The sequence below is a fragment of the Lucilia sericata genome, unplaced genomic scaffold (genome assembly GCF_015586225.1).
Source record: "Lucilia sericata isolate MDLA Ls3-8-SP2 unplaced genomic scaffold, ASM1558622v1 Contig000000F_arrow, whole genome shotgun sequence".
NCBI lineage: Eukaryota > Metazoa > Arthropoda > Insecta > Diptera > Calliphoridae > Lucilia > Lucilia sericata.
In genome coordinates, this window is record NW_023994042.1 from 3,932,349 (window position 1) to 3,952,721 (window position 20,373).

The 20,373-nt window shown below is 31.9% G+C and overlaps 1 protein-coding gene across 2 annotated transcripts in view; it reads right to left on the reverse strand.

The window, feature by feature from the left end:
* Positions 1-309: 309 nt before the first annotated feature.
* LOC119609860 (protein encore) overlaps positions 310-20,373 on the reverse strand; it is a 52,357-nt gene continuing 32,293 nt past the window's right edge. The window contains exons 5-17 of one of the 2 annotated variants that reach the window (XM_037964889.1): positions 13,989-15,177; positions 13,781-13,937; positions 13,556-13,706; positions 13,152-13,487; positions 12,880-13,091; positions 12,507-12,749; positions 6,652-6,980; positions 6,139-6,314; positions 5,780-6,067; positions 4,400-4,784; positions 2,094-4,321; positions 1,339-1,444; positions 310-1,269 (exon numbers count right to left, since the gene is read on the reverse strand). In XM_037964889.1, coding sequence (XP_037820817.1) covers positions 1,208-1,269; positions 1,339-1,444; positions 2,094-4,321; positions 4,400-4,784; positions 5,780-6,067; positions 6,139-6,314; positions 6,652-6,980; positions 12,507-12,749; positions 12,880-13,091; positions 13,152-13,487; positions 13,556-13,706; positions 13,781-13,937; positions 13,989-15,177 — 5,862 coding nt within the window. In that variant the 3' untranslated portion in view covers positions 310-1,207. The remainder of the gene's footprint in view (positions 1,270-1,338; positions 1,445-2,093; positions 4,322-4,399; positions 4,785-5,779; positions 6,068-6,138; positions 6,315-6,651; positions 6,981-12,506; positions 12,750-12,879; positions 13,092-13,151; positions 13,488-13,555; positions 13,707-13,780; positions 13,938-13,988; positions 15,178-20,373) is intronic. The other variant, XM_037964967.1, reaches the window with a different exon arrangement.

A 20,373-nucleotide genomic window follows, 5' to 3' on the forward strand; every position in this document is an offset into this window, starting at 1 on the left:
AAATTAATATATTTTTTATAGGTTTGTTGTTTTTGTATGTTTGTTGTTGGTTTGTTTGTTTTAGCATTTGTGTTTGTGTATAGAGTTAAATTATATAATTATATATAATATATATGTGTATGTGTGTTATAATTATAATTATTATAATAATTAAGTTAATTATTTTATATAAATATATATTTATGTACGTGTGTGTCTGTGTATGAGAGTTTGATGTAAAATTTGACTGTCGAGAAAATGTGGGTGGTTTCTATGTGGAGTTTCTATGTGTGTTTCTGTGATTTCATTTCAAGTTTAGTTTATTTTGAATTTGTAGTTTTTTTTCTTTCTATAGTATTAAATGACTGAAATTTTGTTCTCTAAATGGCACACAATTGCTGCTACGCATCTGATAGTTCTTTATCTTTCTCAACGTTTAAAAGTCTTTAACTCTTCTTCATCAAGAATTATGTCACAGTTATCTCTTATTTCCAATACAGTTGTACGAATATGTACTTAGTTTTTCAGTTTATTATGTATTTGAATTGATCCTTCGATTGCATTATTGTAATTCTTATTTAATCGTATAGTTCCGCTGATATTGTAGTAGAATTTTATTAATATAATATTTTCATTTGTCGACCTATGGATGAATGTTTGTATTTACGTAAAGAATGAATGTGTTCGTTGGTTGGTGTGTATTTGATGATGTCTATTATTGATTAAAATTTTGTGTGTAGATGAGTGTATGAGGAGATTTTTGTTTTTCTCTACCTATTAAAGCCAATTTTTTCGTATTAAATTAAAATTACTTTTTTATATGTATTGTATGTCTCCCATATTCTTGTCTTGTTTTGGGAAAATAGGCCGGAAAATATAAAATATTAAATATATGTTCATCTGATTTTCATTTTTCCTTGTCCCCAAGGGGGGCGGAAGAGATTATTCTTTACTGATTCTTTAACCGTTGTAGAATTTCTTCTATTGTATTTTAGTTGGTTGTATGGTTGTAATTTTGTATAATTATTGTTAACTAAACTTAATGTATTTTCTATATTAGTTACATAAGTATGTTTTGTTTGTTTGTTTTTGTTTTTATCCTTTTGTATTTCTATAGTTGTTTAATTAAACTTAAGTTATTCTATATTAAGGTTTTTGGTATAGCGTCATTGTGTTTTTAATCCTCGATATTGTTGAGACAACCATGTCATCAATATAAACGCGTGTATCAACGGGGCCGTGTTCCTTTATAATTTGGATTTGGATGTCGTCCTGGATGTCGCGGTTGAGCTGTTGATGTTTAAAAAGAAAACACTCAAGATAACAAATAGTTAATATTGATTGAGAAATGTATCATACCTGGTATCATCATGTTGACTGTGGGATACATTCCAGCCATTTGTGCAATCGGAGGTCTCAAATCTGTCGATGGAGAACGGCGACTATTTGGTAAAGCTACGGAAGGCTGCAAATAATAAAATAACCATAAGTACAATAAGAAAAATTATATAAATAGACATTTTAAATTTAACATTTTTAATAGAAGTTTCTTATAATAAAAGTTATAAATTCAAATTAGGTTTTTATTATTAGTACAATGTCCGTTTAAGTACATTATTTTATTTTTTAGTCATGCAAATAATTTCCATCTTAACTCTTTTAATTCATAAAATTTAAAAAGTATTTTCTTTATGTGGTTTTATTAGACATTTTATTTAGGACAATTTAATTTTTAGCAATAAAACCCACTGAAATCCCTTTATATCCTTTTCCCTAAGTCCTAAATGGCATATAAAATTACCATATTTATGTTGGGTTTTATAATGTTAGTTTTACCTTTAAAATACAAAATGAATACCGTTACCAAAATACATAACTGAATTACTATAGTAATCAAAATATAAACAGTTTCATCATAATCAAAAAGTTGCGTTAAATGATAATATCAGTTATCAGATTATTCAAGTACATTTGTATGTATAGTTAGAACTTAAAATCGTTTACAAATAAAATATGTATTTATTTTTGTTAGAATGGAAAAAGGTGTTAAAACCGCAAAAAATAATGTTTGTGTGTATTAGTTAGAAGGGAATATCTTAGACCTTAATACGTACATGGGCAAAATACGTGTGTCCGTATTTGAAGTACAATCCTGATGCACCCGGATTGTAGGTACCCAACAGCGGTTGGTGATGATGGTGATGAGCAACAGTAGCAGCTGCGGCTGCTACAGCGGCAGCATTTGCCACATCAGCCGCTGCTGCTGCAGCAGCAGCTCCACCTAAAACAGCTGTAGCTGCTTGTTGGGGTACGCTTGCAGTAGCTGCCGCAGCTGCTGCCGGTACAGCAGCACCATTTGCTGCAGCTGATTGTAAATGTGGTGGAATGTGTGCAGGTCCTCGAGCAGGTGCAGTTGTTATATAAAGAGATGGTGGATGCGTTGGAGCTGGTTCACCGCCATTATTTTGAGCATTGATCATGTACGATGGTGCATAACATCCAGCAGCTATGGGTGTGGCAGCATTGGAAGAGTTGTGTATACTGTTGGGCGAATTGTTGTTGCTGTTGTCATTACTGCTGCTGGCATTTGTTCCAGGCGAATTGCGTTGCGATGTCGGATTGCGTCGGTATTCGACAGCTGAACCACCGCCACCAGTATTAGTAGTGCCCTTTTGACGGAATGCCGCAGCAGCTGCATTCAAACGTATTGGTGGCTTAGAAACATTAACTATAGGAATATTTCCAGTACCCATGTCGGCATTAGGAATAGCCTGATAACTGTTATTGTTGTTCTGTATATTAGTGCCGCCTACAAAACTGGGTGGGCCACTTAGTAACGGAGTCTGTGGTTTGTCATTGGATACACCTCCGCCCCCGCCTCCTCCTCCTCCTGCGCCACGTTTTATTGAATGCGGCCGTGAGTTAGTACTACTACTTGGCGAAGCTCTAGTATCGTTGTTGTTATTAGCATTATTAAGCAAAGCTGATGGCTTTCCAGTTCCATTGTAACCGCCACCACTTGTCGAATTTTGGCGGCTCAAGCTAGCACTTTGATAGGAAAGAGGCTTCTTTCCTCCTCCACTATTATTGTTGTTTCGCTTTTCATACGATGATGATACGTACGAGTTATGGGGACTGTTGCTATTATTAGCACTGCCGCTATTTACGGATGATTGATGCAACATTTCAGTATTTCCATAGTAGTGAGGTGTTGAATTGGAACTATTATAATTGCTGCCATTGTTGTTTAGTATGGGAGGCGTGGAAAATACAGAAGGATTGCGTTGTGAGTGGTGTAGGGTCGAGGAAGAAGGCATCGAATGCGGTGTGCTGGGAGCAGATTGCGAGGTACCAGCATTGTTGCTGGCGCCACCACTTCTTCCACTATACACTGAATTGTTGGCCGGGCCAAGTTGAGTTACATTTGTAATTGTCGCCGGATCAACTATAGGTATGGCTGAAGGACCGGGGGCATGTATTGTGTGGCCGCCGGCTTGTATGCCTGGATGAGGTGCATGATGATGAGTAGTGGTGTAAAAGGGCGTGATCACAGTATTTGAATGGTGAGGATTATGAATGGCGCCAGCTGTGGCATTAGCTTGACCACCTACACCTCCTACAACATGACCTTGTGGATTAACAGGTGGCTGGATAATTGCAGTCTGTGGTGCCATATTAGCTCCGGACTGCGGACCAATGGCTGGCGCCGCTGCGTTTGTGGCGTATGGGAACATGTTTGCTGGAAATATTGTGGCATGCTGTGGTAAAGCGTACATGGTCGCAGTTGTCGGAGCTCCGGCACCGCCGCTGAGATCTGTTGCTGCTCCTGTTGTGGCTTGAGGCGGAGCGGCCGCCGCCAACGTGAGTGTGGGAACTGCATGACCGAGTTGGTATGTGGCGGTCGTGACACCATTGGGTATGGAAGCAGCAGCTAAAACCTGGTGACCACCATTTGTTCCAGCATTACTAAAGTGTGGAGGAGTAGGGCGCTTTATACGACCAGTGCCATAATATGTTGTGCCACCACTGTGGCTGGAACCTATACCGCCGCTAACTGTATGTACATGCGATTGGTATCCTGTAGTAACGGAGCCATTTTGATGACTTGTATTCGGTGTGTTACCGTTGCCCATATGTCCCGATGAATTATTCGTAGTATTCGAGGAATTGGTTGACGGTCCAGCCGTCGAATTACCCCCATTCGGACCAGTTGTGTTCACGCCGCCTGCGACGTGACTTACATTACCAGGTGCCGATGGAGGTGGTGGCGGTGCAGCTAACAGTGAAGTGGCGGGAACAGCTTGTTGAGGTACATAGTATGTCATGGTTTGGCCCCAGTATCCTACATGAAAAGAGAGGCATCAAGAAGAATATTTTATATAAACTAAATGACTAGTAAAGAGAATAAGCGACGACTTACCATTGTATGGATATGGATATCCAATCGGATAAGTAGTCATTGGTATTTGCTGCAATTGCGCTGTAGCAGATGCTGGAGCTGTTGCCGTCAACGGTGCGCCGGCTGTTTGAAATTGTTCGCCGGAATATATCACTTGACTGGGGTAAATCGGAGCACCATTAGTTGTGGCGAACTGTGCGGTCGGGTAAGCAGCTACTGGTACCATAGTTGTCGCACCACCCGCTGGATATATAGCTTGTGTTCCGGGCTGTAGAAGACCGGTGGTATCACTACGTTGTTGAGAGGGATCAAAAACCGGCATAAAATATCCTTGAAATTCCCCTTCTACTGGTGAAGGATAAGCGTAAATCATTCCTTGTGGCACTGCGTAAATGCTTCCATCAGGCTGAAATCACATATTAGCATTGCGATATAATAAACATTTGATATGTACATGTAAACAGTTAACACTAAAATAAATACATACATACATATGCATACAGATTTACTTCATACTCTTTTTATTTAATTATGGATTATTATTATAATTATTATCATTATATGCATTATTTAAAATTAAATTGTAGGACAATTTTCCCGTTTCAACAACCATATACCTCGTTAGGAGTAAATTTTTAACTTTTTTAATATTGTTTTGCAGTTAATGTTCTTAAAATTTTTGAATGTTCCGAAATTTATCTCAGATTTTTTAAGTCTTGGACGTCAATTTATTCAAAAAAAAAAAAATAATTCGCCCTGAATTATTAAATACCGCATAAATATAAAGCAATCATCTTTAAAAAATCGCAATAACTTATAAAATTTTATAAAAAATAATAAATTAATAAAGACGCAAAATAAGTAAAAAGAAAATTGTAATTGAAATAAAGAAAAACTAAGATTTTTAATGTCTCGTAAACATATAAAATTTCCAATAGATAAATAAATTGATACGAAATAAATAGAAAAAAAATAAAAATCACCCTAAAAAATATATGTATATTTCTCTATTAATTATTTTTGTTTGTTTGTAGATATCATTAAAGTGATTATTAAGTCCTTTTTGGAGAAGATGCTTTAGTATTAAATTTTTTCACCAAAGTGCAAAACTTTCATGATTTCACATCCAAAATTATGTTATTTAGAATTCGTAAAATATAAAAGCTTAATATTAATTATTACTTTTACTTAAAAATTTTAAACTCTAATATATCAAAGGAACGGTGAATGTATATCATAACCAGCTTCAAACCCAAAAGGTGTAAAGAACGAAATAAAAAATATATTTTAGTAATTAACCTAAATTTCAAGTTTTTTAAACAAATATGTAGTTGGATATTTATATGTTAACGTGTAGAAAGTATCTTACAAAAACTATTTATTTTTTTGGTGAATACATACCCCTTGCTGATATGTGGTAGTACAATAAGGATTAGTGGCGCTGCTATTGGGTGTAGTTGTAGTGTGAAATACTGTAGAACCATCAGGAGCCTGGTAGCTTTGTGTCCAACTTGTCGCTCTCGGTTCCTCTGAAGAACGTTTTGTCAATGTATCACTATTGCTAAATGGCGTAGAGCGTGAAGAGTGGGGAGTTTCTCGGTTCTGCGTCTGAGATTGCTGTGGAGTTTGTGATTGTTGCAATTGGGTTTGCTGAGTGGGTGTCACATTTATCGGCGTCTGGCTTGAGTGCTAAAAGCATAATTTATTTTGTGTTTAAATTAAATACAATACAACTGAAATTGTTGTGACTTCATTAATACCTCTCGCTTAACGATATCATCCTTTTCATTGATAGGTATATTAGGACTAGTTGCTTGGTTCTTAAACTTTTGAACTTCAATGCGATCGTAATTTTTAGTTGATGTAGTTGTCGTTATACTTAGACAACCATTGGCCGAATTATCACATTCATCATTTTCATCCGCATTACATAAATCTGAAACATATTGACGGTATTATTTGGTGGACAAAATATGATGTAATAATTAGTACATGTACACATTTTGAACATTTACAATAAATTTTGGATCTGATGAACCAGAAATATTAATTTTTATTATATATGTATGTGCTTTAAATCTTTAAATTAAAATATGTTTTAATCTTTGCCAAATATACAATAATAAAATATTTCAATGTAATATAGTAAGTATGTTCGTTTACAAACTATTTTTTACCAGTTTTACTTTTACTAGAAATGTATTCAAACTGAGTGGTTTTAAAAAATGCCAACTTTATGGAAACTACTTTTTAAATATAAATTTTACACGTACCATCTTCTTGATAACTGACATCCAAAATATTGTTTGATGGAATCACTTCCTCACCCACGTTAATTGTTTGGGTCGATGATTCTGATACCGATTCGCCTCCACTGTTTGTTGCTCCAGTAGTTGTTGATTCCAATTTGTTAAACTGTTGTTGTTGTTGCATTTGATGTCCCTTGTGTTGTTTCTTTAAGGGATTGTGCATTGGATGTTGTTGTGAAGGTGAATTATTTTGATTTGTATGATAAATACTACCTCCACTGTTGGCAACATTGCTACCACTTGCCATCGCTTGAGCTGGAGGCATATTAGACGGATCGTAATGATAAACCGTACTATAAATAAACCAAAAAAAGTTATGCAAACATTAATCTTGTTTTCATATAGGAAAGATTTCAAGTTTAGATTTATTTGTTGTTTGCGTTTTAAAGAAAAATTCTATACGTAGGAGAGCATTGTTTTATCTCGACAGCGTTATTATGTATATTCATCATACATATGCATTACGCATAAAAATGATGAGTGAAAATACTTTAAAGGTTCGAAAAGAGAATCATGTTATAGAATGGAATATTTATTTTACAGAACTGCATATGCAAGTACAAACAAAAAATATAAAATTTAAGGCCCAACTATAATTTACATAACTCTGAAGTGACTTTTAGGTGGCTATTTGTACGTATGTGTCTTTAAAACTATTTAGTCACATTTGTACATTTATGTATGATTGTGCCACACACGAATTACCAAAACTAATTAATTAGCTTCTTCCTTGATTATATAATAAGCAAGCACCTGGTAAGTGCTCCCCCTCTAGAATTATTCCTTGAGCTGTAAAACTACAAAAAAAATAGTCTAATAGGATAACGATAACAGGTGCCACAACAACTGTGAATTTTTGAGGCGCATTTACAAAGGGGAAAATCTATTTCTTGTTTGCTAAAATGTCTCCATTAAATAATCAATTTTGATGGCCTGGTGAATTTTCAACAACTTTTATATTTTTCAAATAATTTTGAAAAATGAAATTTTAAAATGGAAAGATTTTAGGAAAAACTTAAATTCAATTTTTTTCATTGCAAATGTACCTCGCCAAATTTTTTGCAGAACATAATTTTGCAATACAAAGAATATCTTTAAATGGGTACAACTTGTCAATTTTTTTCATTTATACAAGCTTGGATCACTCTATTATAAAGTTATAGTTAGGCCTTAGGGGTTTCAATGCTTTTGCTGTAAGACTTTCAAAAAAAAATATGTTAAAACATTTTACTCTTATCTTTTTTCATAACAATATATTTAAAGTTCCCATATAGAGATTAGTTGCTTGAACTAAAGTATCAAACTTTTTTGCAAACTAAAGTATAAAACTAAAAAAGATAGAATTGTTCGGTTGATCTTAATTCAACCTCTATTTAAAGTACCTCTTTTTCATTTCTTTTCTTTAATAGAGAAGAGAATACTATTAGATGCTTTCAAATGCACACATCTTCCCATGTGTTTACGGGACCTAGCAAGAAGTTTTTAGAATGGCATCTGACAGTAAACAATGAATGATACCTTAACTTAGACAGCCAATAAAGGTGAGGTTAATTTTTTTAGAGGATGACACATACTTATTCAGTACTATATGTTGAAACTAGGATAATAGGTTTTGAAAGGGAGGATAGGGGAAGTAGTATTTGTGTACATTTAATTTAAATCTTCTTACATCGTAAATAGAAGGGAATACTTCTGCAGGAAGTTTATTTCACATACGTACGGTACTGAACAATGAATTTACCCTAGAATGTATTATGCGGTTCACTGTCCAATCGACCACAAATGGATGTGTTTCGTAAAAACATATTCGTATCAGGAACGAGTTCCCTAATTTCAATAGAATATATTACATTGCAATACCGATAAAACAGTACAGTAAACCGCGGTAGTCTGGTGAATTAATAGAGTCTGATTCATTAACTTCCTTCGTCTTCTATTATACGCGGTCCAAAATAGACTTTGAAGATGCGACCCATAAATATATGAGGATGAGGATCGGTCGATGTAAATAGCAAGGAGATCATTGTTTCGCCTTAACTGTAGCGCTGAACAAAATTTATTAAATTACGATAGGACTCATACGTGGGAAGCTAAAGGACTGACTTTTTTATAATTATTCTCATTAGATTATTATCAAGTGGACAATATCAATCAATTTCAGATACAAGTGGACCCTTCTACAGAAAACCTGTTTGGTTTTCTTTAATTCAATAATTACAAATTTTTTCGTATCTTTGTAGACATGACATAATAAACTAGGAAAAACAAAGTGAAGAACAAATAAGCAGTTCTCCACAGATGTATATATGTACAAATATATATTTTCTCTATCATTTCTTTTAACGTTTTCAATAGCAAATGTACTGATATTCATAAAATAACAAGTTGCAATAATTATAAGTCAATGCTAAAATAAATTGTATTTTCTTTATTTGATCTGTAAGTTGATGAAAAAGCTGTCGATTTTTCGCATGGCGAATTCTTCGAATAACAATGTTTTTCAAAGGAAAATAGGTTTAAATTATTTTAAATTATTTCATATTGTAACCGGTTTATCTGTTTTTGCTGAATTTTTAAATGCCAACCGGGTTTTCACAAATGTTAATTATTCAAACAAAAAAAAAATTACTTGGTTATAAAAAAAAATACATTCATAAATGTATTGCAATAGCTTATTTTGATCCATTTGTTTAATTAATTTATTTAATTATTAATTGAAAAATTGCTGCTACCAAAAAAGTTATGTGAAAGTAATTTTTTATATTTATTTTATTATTTTACCGTTCAACGCCTTTATTGATCAACCACTGAAGATAGCTTTATTGGTTTAGAAGTTATCAAATGTAGTTAATAATAACATGTTCCAGTTTTACGAATCAAAACACTTACACATTTACCAAAAAAATTTAAATCGAAAAATAATTCGAATATTTTGAAATACAATTAAAATCTTCTGAAATTTCAATAATAATTGCTTAAATTTTTACAACTCTGTAAAATGTCATAATATACGTCCTATATGTTTAGGAATTTTCGACTTATTTAATTACAGCAAATTTAAAATTAAAATAAAACCCATACAATAATTTGTTTTATTATTATTATTACTATTTTAAACTATTAACGGACTGGTACTAGTATTGTAATAAATATAATAAAGGCACTATTAAGATAAAATTAAACTTTGAAATATATACAGTGTCTCTCATAAGTATTCGAATTTAGGTAAACTATGAAAAGAAACCAAATTTAATAATATATTTTGTGTGGAAAATAAATAAATAAATTTGTTATATTGTCTAGATAGTCCTTAGTTTTGATATCACGCCCCTTAAAACTTGAAAACTTTACATTTACTCAAATTAGTTGTGCTTTTTTTAAAAAAAGTCCATGAAACTACTTCACAAAAGTATGCGAATTTTTCCTGTATTTCATATTTGATCATATTATACGATACACAAATTTTAGAATCGCATGGTTTTATGCTTAATATTGTTTTAAGGGGTTACTATCAACCGCATGGATATATTTTTGACCCATTTGGTCCACAATTTTGGGGGATTTGTACCCTCTTTTCATGTAATACCATTAAAATGGCGATTTTTTGCTATATTTGTAATGTTTTCACCCTTTTTCCAGAGATGAAACCAAAATTTAATGTTGGAATTTAATAGAACCCATAGGGTATCCAAAAATAATATTTTTTGTTATAAGGATCTGTACTTAAACGTTCCAAGATGTATTTTTGGTATCGTTTTTCAGTTTCTAATTGAATTATCTGGATCATAAGTCCCTTTTCGTACCTCTAGGGACGATATTTTTCGACAAAGTTGTCTAGTGTATATTCATGTACATATTGGCACTAATGTATTTTAAATTTTCAATATATTATAGCGGTATACATCCCCAAAACATGTCTTAACAAAACGTCATCCTATATAGTAGAATTCAGTTTTTACTACTCGTAACTTTCACGCTTATGTTGCCCGTTACAATAACACTGTAAGTCCTAAATTTTGGGTTTGATTTGATCATAGTAAATAATATTTAAACACATATCAACATTTTTCATGTGATCATATGATATCGTGCCATGCAGCATGGAGGCCATTGGTATATAAAAATAATGATTTTACTATTTTGAATGGTGCTTCTTCGAGGCATGTTTTGGAGTTGTACACTTCCACAACACTTTGAAAACTTAAAATGTATAAAAGCTGATATCTAAAAGAATATATACCAAAAAACTTTCCTCGAAAATAGTTGATCCTAGTATTATAAAAATGGACTTAAGTTCCAATATATTGAAGAAGAATGATCCGAATAATTTATCTTGGAACGTTTAAATACAGATTCTTGTAACAAAAAATATTATTTTTAGATACCCCAAGGGGTCTTTTAATTCCCAATATCAAATTTTTGTTTTATCTCTGGAAAAAAGGAGAAAAATTTACAATTATGGCCAAAAATCGCCATTTTAATGATATTACATGAAAAGAGGGTACAAATTCCCCAAAATTGTGGACCAAATGGACCAAAAATATATCCTTTCCGTGGATAGTAACCCCTTAAAACAATATTACGCATAAAAACCATTCGATTCTAAAATTTGTGTTGCGTATAATATGATCAAATATGAAATACAGGAAAAATTCGTATACTTTTGTGAGGCAATTTCATGGACTTTTTTTAAAAAAGCACAATTAATTTAAGTCAACGCAAATTTTTCAAGTTTTAAAAAGCGTGATATCAAACATAAGGACTATCTAGACAATATAACAAATTAATTTATTTATTTTGCACACAAAATATATTATATAATTTGGTTTCTTTTTATTGTTTACCCAAATTCGAATAATTATGAGAGACACTGTATGTATATAGTAGATTGCTTGTTAATGCCGTTCTTTAGTGAGCAAACATATAAGCATGAAGATTTCAGTAAGCCGAAAGCAGAATAAAAAAAAATATATTTAATATTTATTATATTTATGTATTCATATGTATTTAATGCAGTAGTACTTAAAAACAGATAATTTACGAAAACTTGTGAACAAACAATGTTATTTAACTTAAATATGCCAATTAATGTAAAATTTAAAAAAGAAAAATTAATTAAATTATTAGTTTGCAAAGAGTTTAGATGTGGGTGAAAACATTGTAGGATTTGGTGGATGTATTCAGAAGATGATAATGATGATGTATCGGACACATTACGTAATATATTTGTATTATGTATTTACACCTACATTCATATGTATATTACCAATATAAACAGATATTTGTATCAGTACAGTGATATAAACAAAAAAGAGAAAATAATATATAAACAGAAAATAAAAAAGATTCAGTAATTTGCTAAAATTATCAGACAAATAATATCAGTGCACATACATACGTATGGCTAAAGTATGAGCACATAAAATGCGTGTTAGGTAGTCAAAACTTTGAGTTAAATGTAAACCATACATACATATGTATTAGAACAATAATGATGTCTTTTAAGCGTTTACGAATTTGAAAAGCTGGTGTTTAGATAGATAAAGAGATAGAGAGCACGAAAAAAGTAAACTTGTTTTGCAAACTATGTATTGGAGAATTATTTTTTTGATTAAAATCAAACAATAGTAATTAATAAAAAAACAGTAACACAATAATAAAAAAAGTTATAAATTTCGACAATGTGGAAATGCGCTTGCATTTTCTTAATCGTCAAAATGTATAAATTGATTAGTGATTGATGAAAACGGAAGAACAGAACAGAATTTTGGTATCGTTTATTTATTGTAGTGATGGTTGGTTAAAGTTTTGTAAATTACCCGTCTGCATTTAGGATTGGCTGTAAGGTTTGCGGATTTATGAGAATGCTGCCTTTTGGCACATTCGAAATATCTGTGACGGCCCACACAAGTCCACTAGGAAGCGTTGTTGTATCTTCATTGTTCTCCCTGTTTGCGGTGATTGACGGATGATCCGGTAAATGGGGTTCATCACTGCCATAACCACCGGTTGGTGATGGCGTTACCGAATCAGAACGAATCGATTGCGTTTGGGTTTTATAGCTAAACAATTGAGTGTTTAAAAATAACAATTTTATCTTCTTAGTTAATTCTTTATTCCTCAGAAATACAAAGAATGTGTAACATTGACGGATGAAAGAGAAAAGTTTTGAGTTTTACAATATAAACTTACCCACTGCTTGAAGGAGATAACCGCCACGATGTATTGGAACTGCCCGCTGAATCTTGTTTAGAAAATATCCGCGTTCCATTACCACTGCCTGTTCCCATACTTTTATTAGAATTTGCCGAGTCTCCGCGTATAAGAGGAGCTCCACCTTGACTATAATTGCCAAAATTGTTATTCGATTTTTGAACAACACTACCGGCACGACCATCTGGAGACTGAATATGAAAGGTTATATAGTAATGTTTAATTTGAAAATATTTTTAATAAATGTTTACATTTTGAATCTTTAACACTTTTCCGCTAGGGCGTCCACGTGAAAACTGCTGCTGATCAACTGAACTTGTCCAACTAATGTAGTTGTTGTCGTCGTCCGTACTACCTCCTCCACCGGGACAAGCTTCGTTTTGGCTTCGATTAAATATGCGCGATCGGGCACGGTCGTAATCTTCTTCGCGTTCTTCGAAACTCTTTGCTTTGCGATCGAGCATACCACCTCGATCTGGGCACAAATAACTGCTTTGACGAGCCTCATCAAAACTGTGCGTATCGCGTTTCAATATAGATTTGCGTGAGTCATCACGGTTATTAATGACCAGTGTTTTAAAACGAATCTAGAAAAAAATTATAAATTTTAAAATTTTATCGTGCAAATAAACCATATTATAATTTGACAAATTACTTCTGGTATGCGAGTGTTTTTAGTCGGTGCTACAATAACGCATTGTTGTGTCTCGGTGTCCACATTATGTTCCATGCCAAAAAAGGCAGCCGTTCTATGGATCAACATACGATTGTATGAGGAAGCTTGTGGAAAACGTATTTCACCTCGACTGTAGGTTATAGAACAAAGAGATCGAAGTCATTTCAAAGTATAATTATGAATTATTGTATTTTGTTTACTCACTTTCCTTCCTGCACAAATTCAATTAAATCCTTTTCGACTTTCAACAAAAATTGACGGTCTTTTACGTTCTTATTTAACGTCTCTTTGAAAAAACTGAGCAAATCGGTTCCACCATAATCTGTGTATTGTTCGTTGGAGTTTTCTGAATTTGTGAAGACTAAAGAAATAAAAATAGACACAATTTTATATAAAACGAGTCGATACAAACCTCTTGAAATAAAGCCTGACGTATTGTTACTGCTGTTTAAACTGCCTTCAATGCTGCCCGATGTTAAGCCACCAGTAACAACACTTCCTCCGGCACCCATGTTCGAAACACTGCTGCCAGCCCCTCCGCCACTGTTGGTACTACCCACATTCTTCAATCGAGGCTTAGATCCTTTTGAATTTGAATTAGTGCGATGCTTTTTACCGCCTCCCGTACGTTGGTGATGCTGTTGTGACTGATGTTGCTGATGCTGTTGTTGATGTTGTTGTTGTTGCTGTTGTTGTTGCTGCTGCGTCTCATAATGCATTTCATCATTCGAATTCATGCTATTTTGGCTGTCATTACGTGGACAACGATTCTCCTTATCATAAACAACATACGATTGTTGTTGCTGCTGTTCACGGTTAATATCATTGGGATGCAATTGATAGTTCATGGGGGAATTGTAAATTGTTGTAGACTGCGAATTATCAGTGACATTTAAAGCTTTCTGCAATGCATTCCCAGCACTAAATTGCTGCTGTTGCGATTGATTGTAATTTTTATTTGCATTCGCAGCATTCATATTCACATTGTTGGTGGCTTTATTGTGCGTTTCATTATTAACACCTGCAGTATCACCGTTTGTCTTTTTATTGCTACTATTGTTACTATTATTAGTATTATTATTGTTATTGTGACCTTCCGAAGCGTTATTAATACGTTGTGGGTTGTTATTGCAATTGCTATTTACACCACTACTACTGCTGCTAGAACTGTTACCAGATCCTGGGGCACCTCCCCCACTACCACCAGTACTACTGTTACTGCCGCTCTTTGATTTGGGCGGGCTTAATTTTGGAAATTCCGTTTCATTACATAGAGCAACATTTGACTGTTGCTGCTGATGTTGTTGTGGTTGCTGTTGCTGCTTGTGTTGACTAGTTACAATCACAGTTGGTGTATCGATTATTGGTGAATTGCCGCGAGTGGCTGATGATTGTGTATGCAATTTGTTATTGCTATTATTGTTATTGTTTCCTTCATTAACATCCATGTGTTGTTGCTGCTGATGATGCTGTTGCTGTTGATAACCATTCGGTGACATCTGCGATGAAGACTCTGACGCTCGAGGTGTTGGAGTACGTGGCGGCGAAGTCGCCTCTCTCATAGCATGACTTCTCGTTAAATGTTTTCCTTTCATGTTGCCCTAAAATAAAATCAAACAAATTAATAAAAAAAACATAAATAAAGTATAAATAGGTGATTTTAAATGGTAAGTCCAACCTACAACATTTTTCTATTAGATATCTTAGTATTTTTTATGAAATTCTGTAAAAATAATATTGCTACATGTGTATGTACAATTTTACAAATTTATATTGTATTTTTATACTCAAAAGTGTGCGGATCGGAATAATGTTACTTTACATATATATATATAGTTACATATGTATACATATACAATGTACATGTACATATTGGCATTTTAATGAGATGTTGTACCAAGACTGAACTAATGAACACCCTTCTAACTTTCACACTTTTCAAGATAATTTAACAAAACAAAACATTTGAAGTTGGTACATTATTGCACCAGAAAATTACATAGTGATAAAATGAGATAACACAGGTGTTTTCATATAGCGGTTCTATTTCGTTAGAGTCCAAAGAGTTTAAATATACTTTTGTCTCTCCCAATCTCTTTGTTAAATCCTTCTTATACTCTACACTATTGTGTGGAGGATATTATGAGTTTGTGCTGATGTTTGATTTATTTTTACGTTATACATATTTATTTTATTGAATCTGCCTTAAGGTATACATAGCTATAGGATTAGAATAATTTTCTGTGTCGATTAGGCCATGTCCGTGTGGCTGTCCATGTAAAGATAATTTGATGAAATTTAGCACGTACGCTATTTTCATTTATATTGAAAATGTCTGAGCAACGTTGGTTTAATTAAAACTACTTAAAGCATTTTCAATAAGTTGCGATCTATCAATAGTCAAAATTCATTCAAAAGCAATTCTGTTTTTAATCGATTTCAACATGTTTCTAAATATTTTAAAAAGATTTCGAAAAGTCCTTAAGAAATCCAGAGTTTTAAGTAATTTCCTAAGAAATCCAACTTTTTAATAAATCAGATCATATGTATGTATTGTGCTTGCAATTTATGTATTAGATTTTACCCACTTAAATAACAGTTATTTTAAATAATGTTTATTTCTTAATTCTCATTTATGCAAAATAAAGAATTCAAAATAAACACGAAAACAAACATGATTTATTATAAAAACCCGTATACGTGTGCCTATACCTAAGTACATACATAAGTATCTAAAATGTCATGTATGGAAATTGTTATTGATTTAATATATTGATGCGTATTAATGTACCGAACATGAGAAAAATAAAAAATATTTTTTTGGAATGGTCCTCAGTTCCCTAGCAGCGATTGAAAATCCTGACCTCAGTATAATTTTTGAAAAATAAAATATTTTCTATTTTTTTGAGCTGACAACGGGAAAAATAATCTTAAAATTGTTGTAGAGTATTTTTGGTCCGCAAAATGATTTTTAGTGAGTTGGAGAGGCATATTGTTTTTGCTTTTTATTGAAATAGGTGTCAAAATTGTCGTAATTTTTAGCTTATACACAAAAATAATTAAAAGATAGTTTTTCATTTGGTTTGGTCCATTTCAAAATTTTTTAGAATTTTATTAAATTTACATGCTCCTTATAATACACTAAAACTAATTTTGCGGACAGAAATACACTAACAAAAGTTTTAATTATTTTTCCCGCGATAAGCACAAAATTACGGAATTTTTTACACCAAATTGCAAAAAAAAATTTTTTTGAACATGTTGTACTGAGATCAAGATTTTCAATCGCAGGTAGGAAACTGAGGACCTTTTCAAAAAAAGTTTTTTTTTTATTTTTCTCGTATTCAGTACATTGAAACGCATCGTTTTAGAGGTATTCCTCCTAACGGTACACCCTATTGATTCCATAAAAAAATAAAACTTTTGCATTTTTAAAGACAATGCGAAAAAATTTGACGTGTAATATTTTGTTGCACCAAAGACGAAGTCTTTTGAACATTTTTGAAAACGGTCAATTATTATTTAGCCTATCCATTATTTAAAAATTATGGATTACAAAGGAAAAATATGTCCCTTTGTGTAAGAAATTAAGTTAAAAAAGAAACATCCACACAATTCGCAGATTTTCGTATTACAAGTATTTCAAAAACATTTCCGTTTTTGGGAAACAAGGTTCCTAATGGAATGACTTTTTTCCAAATACAGTATTATCTGAATGGAACAGAACGACAATAATTTTTCAAGTACTACTATTTTTGTAAAATCTATAACACTCTGTAGGCATACAAATGTCACGAACGATGGTATGGAATTGCCCATATGTACGCAAATGTACGTAAATATCACCTTTCGGTTAATACACATTTAATGATTTCATATACATATAAATCAAATCTATTAAATAAGTTCGATCATTAAATCTTTGTGTCATTTATTATATTTAGATTAATGAAACATTTGTCAAAACAATTACTGGTGTTGGTGACCTAATAATACAAACGTTGACAAAATAAAAACCCATTGATTTCTAGGTTTAACCTGATTTACGATACAATAGCACAACGTCACACTAAGGTGACTAAATCTATTTCACAAAATCAAAAAGGACGTTAGCAAATAAGACTTACTTATGTACATGTTAACATTTGCATACGCTCACAGCTATAAACATACATACATATCTAAAATTTGCACTATTAAAATTTCAAAACAAAACCAAAAAAAAGAGAGAAAAATATAAAAAATCAAAACATGAACATATTAAATGGAAAATGTAAAAGGAACCCACAACCAAAGAGAAATAACAGAGTCTAAATAAACCTTGAACTCGAAAAATACACAATTGCGTAATTAAATGAAATAATAGTTTCTAGGAAACTCGTGTTGATTGACATCAAATTTCCAAGAATAAAAAACAAAAAAAAATCATTCAAATCAACAAGAAAAAGGTATTAAATTGTTTGTTGCATGTGCAAAAGTTTCGTACTTTATTAGAAGTTTCGTGTGTAAGAGTCATGTCTCCATTTTAGAAAAACCACTATTTTTCACTTTTCAAATAAAGGACTCAAATCACATAGGTTGGTTGTTGCATTTAGAGTTTCGATTGTTAATATAGAAACTATAGACTAATAATGTCTAACATACATACATACATACATACATACATACATACATACATACATACATACATACATACATACATACATACATACATACATACATACATACATACATACATACATACATACATACATACATACATACATACATACATACATACATACATACATACATACATACATACATACATACATACATACATACATACATACATACATACATACATACATACATACATACATACATACATACATACATACATACATACATACATACATACATACATACATACATACATACATACATACATACACATACATACATACATACATACATACATACATACAGTATGTGAAAAGTTTAATACATTTAGTAATTATTTTCTACTTATACAACAAGCAAATATTATTTTTTTAATCATTAACTACATAATTTCTACCTGTGAAATATTTAGTCTTACAAACACACAGAAAAACAAAATAACACACTATTAAATTGTAGAAAAAATGGAGTCATAGGTCAAAGTTTACAAATCCTGCATGTGAGACTGATTAAATGTTTCATTTGAAGCATTACGTAACAAATATATTATTGAAATACATTATCAGCAATTTGTGGTTATTTATTCGATTAAAAAAAACAAATTACTGACAAATAATTTAAAAATAGTAAAATGTTAATAGTATTTAGTACTTTGGCGTATTTCGGTAGTAGAGGTATTTTAGCAGTAACGATTGCTTAGCAACAATTGTGCCAACCAACTGTGTTAAAAGATGTTTAGTTTAATAAAAAATGTTATTTGTTATATTTTCAAGTAATCAAGGTGTAGGTCCTATCACTACGTGGTAGCCAGTAGTGTTTTAATAACGAAAACGTTTTTCCGGGTAATTTTTTCGCCAAAACTATTCACAACAAATTTACATGAATTTTTAATAGAATAGTCTACAAGTTTTGATACTAAATTCAGTGGGATAAATCGCTGTTCATATCATTGTTTTTTCTCCGTGTTAATGTCGTGGGTCAAACAATGACACTTGTTTGTAAAATTTGCAATTTTGTAATAATAATATAAAATTTTGTTTAAGAGTAAATATCGAAACTTTAAAGCATTTGCAGCGGAAACTTTTTTAACGCTCGGGTAAAAGAGATATACATTTTCGACGTACTTTTTTATACTCTATATTGAATGGATAGGGCCGATTTGAAAAATGCAAACATTTTATAAAAGTTATAACATTAGTGTACACCTTTTGAAAGATAACGCAACACTTATATTATTGTCCACAATATAAGTGTATGCGTTATCTTTCAAAAGGTAAATTTTTTAGTTAGTTTAAAAAATGATGTACATATGTAACATCAAACCCGAAGAAATACACCCGCCTCCATCAGGCCTGTTGTGCTCTATTTTATCAGTGCCTCTGTCAGACCGGAGGAAAATATATTTACAGAAATTAACTATTTTGGATGTGTCGTAAGTCTCTTTGTAGTAAACAACTATTTCAATCGCTTCATCCTTTAGCTAAATAAGGATCTACCAAGTGCTCTATAATATGTCTGTTCAATAACAAAAAATTATTACAAATTGTTTTTGTATTTCAATACAAATTTCAAACATTTTTATGAAAATTAGTAACAACTTTTAGTTATTGAACAGACCCAATAATTTTCAGTGAAACTGGGAGTACTTTCGTATTCACGCTAGTTTTAAGTTTATGAAACATTTTAGCTTTTCGTTAAAATATCCTGTTAAAGCACGAAACTAAAATCGGTTTGTTTGCTAATTATGTGGAATGAAACCGAAAAGAATCGTAAGAAAAATAACAGAAATGTGCCAAACGAAAATCGAACAGAATCGGTTTGAATTTCTTTGAATGGAAGATGAATAGGAATGGATATGAAGCATTATGAATACATATGTAAACAAAAATTAATTAGAAACAGTCATACATGGGAATTTTTCATTTTAATATTTTCATTACCATTTATAGAAAAAATGCTAATGAAAAATATTTTAAGTACCATTTAATTAAAATTATAATTTTTTCATTATAACTTTTTTTGATAAATGGTAAATTTTCAAAAACGAATTTAATTAGTATTTATAATTGTCGAAAAATATATTTGATAAGAATTCAGGAAAATTTTTCGAAGATTCGAGGTTTGAAAGCTTTTAA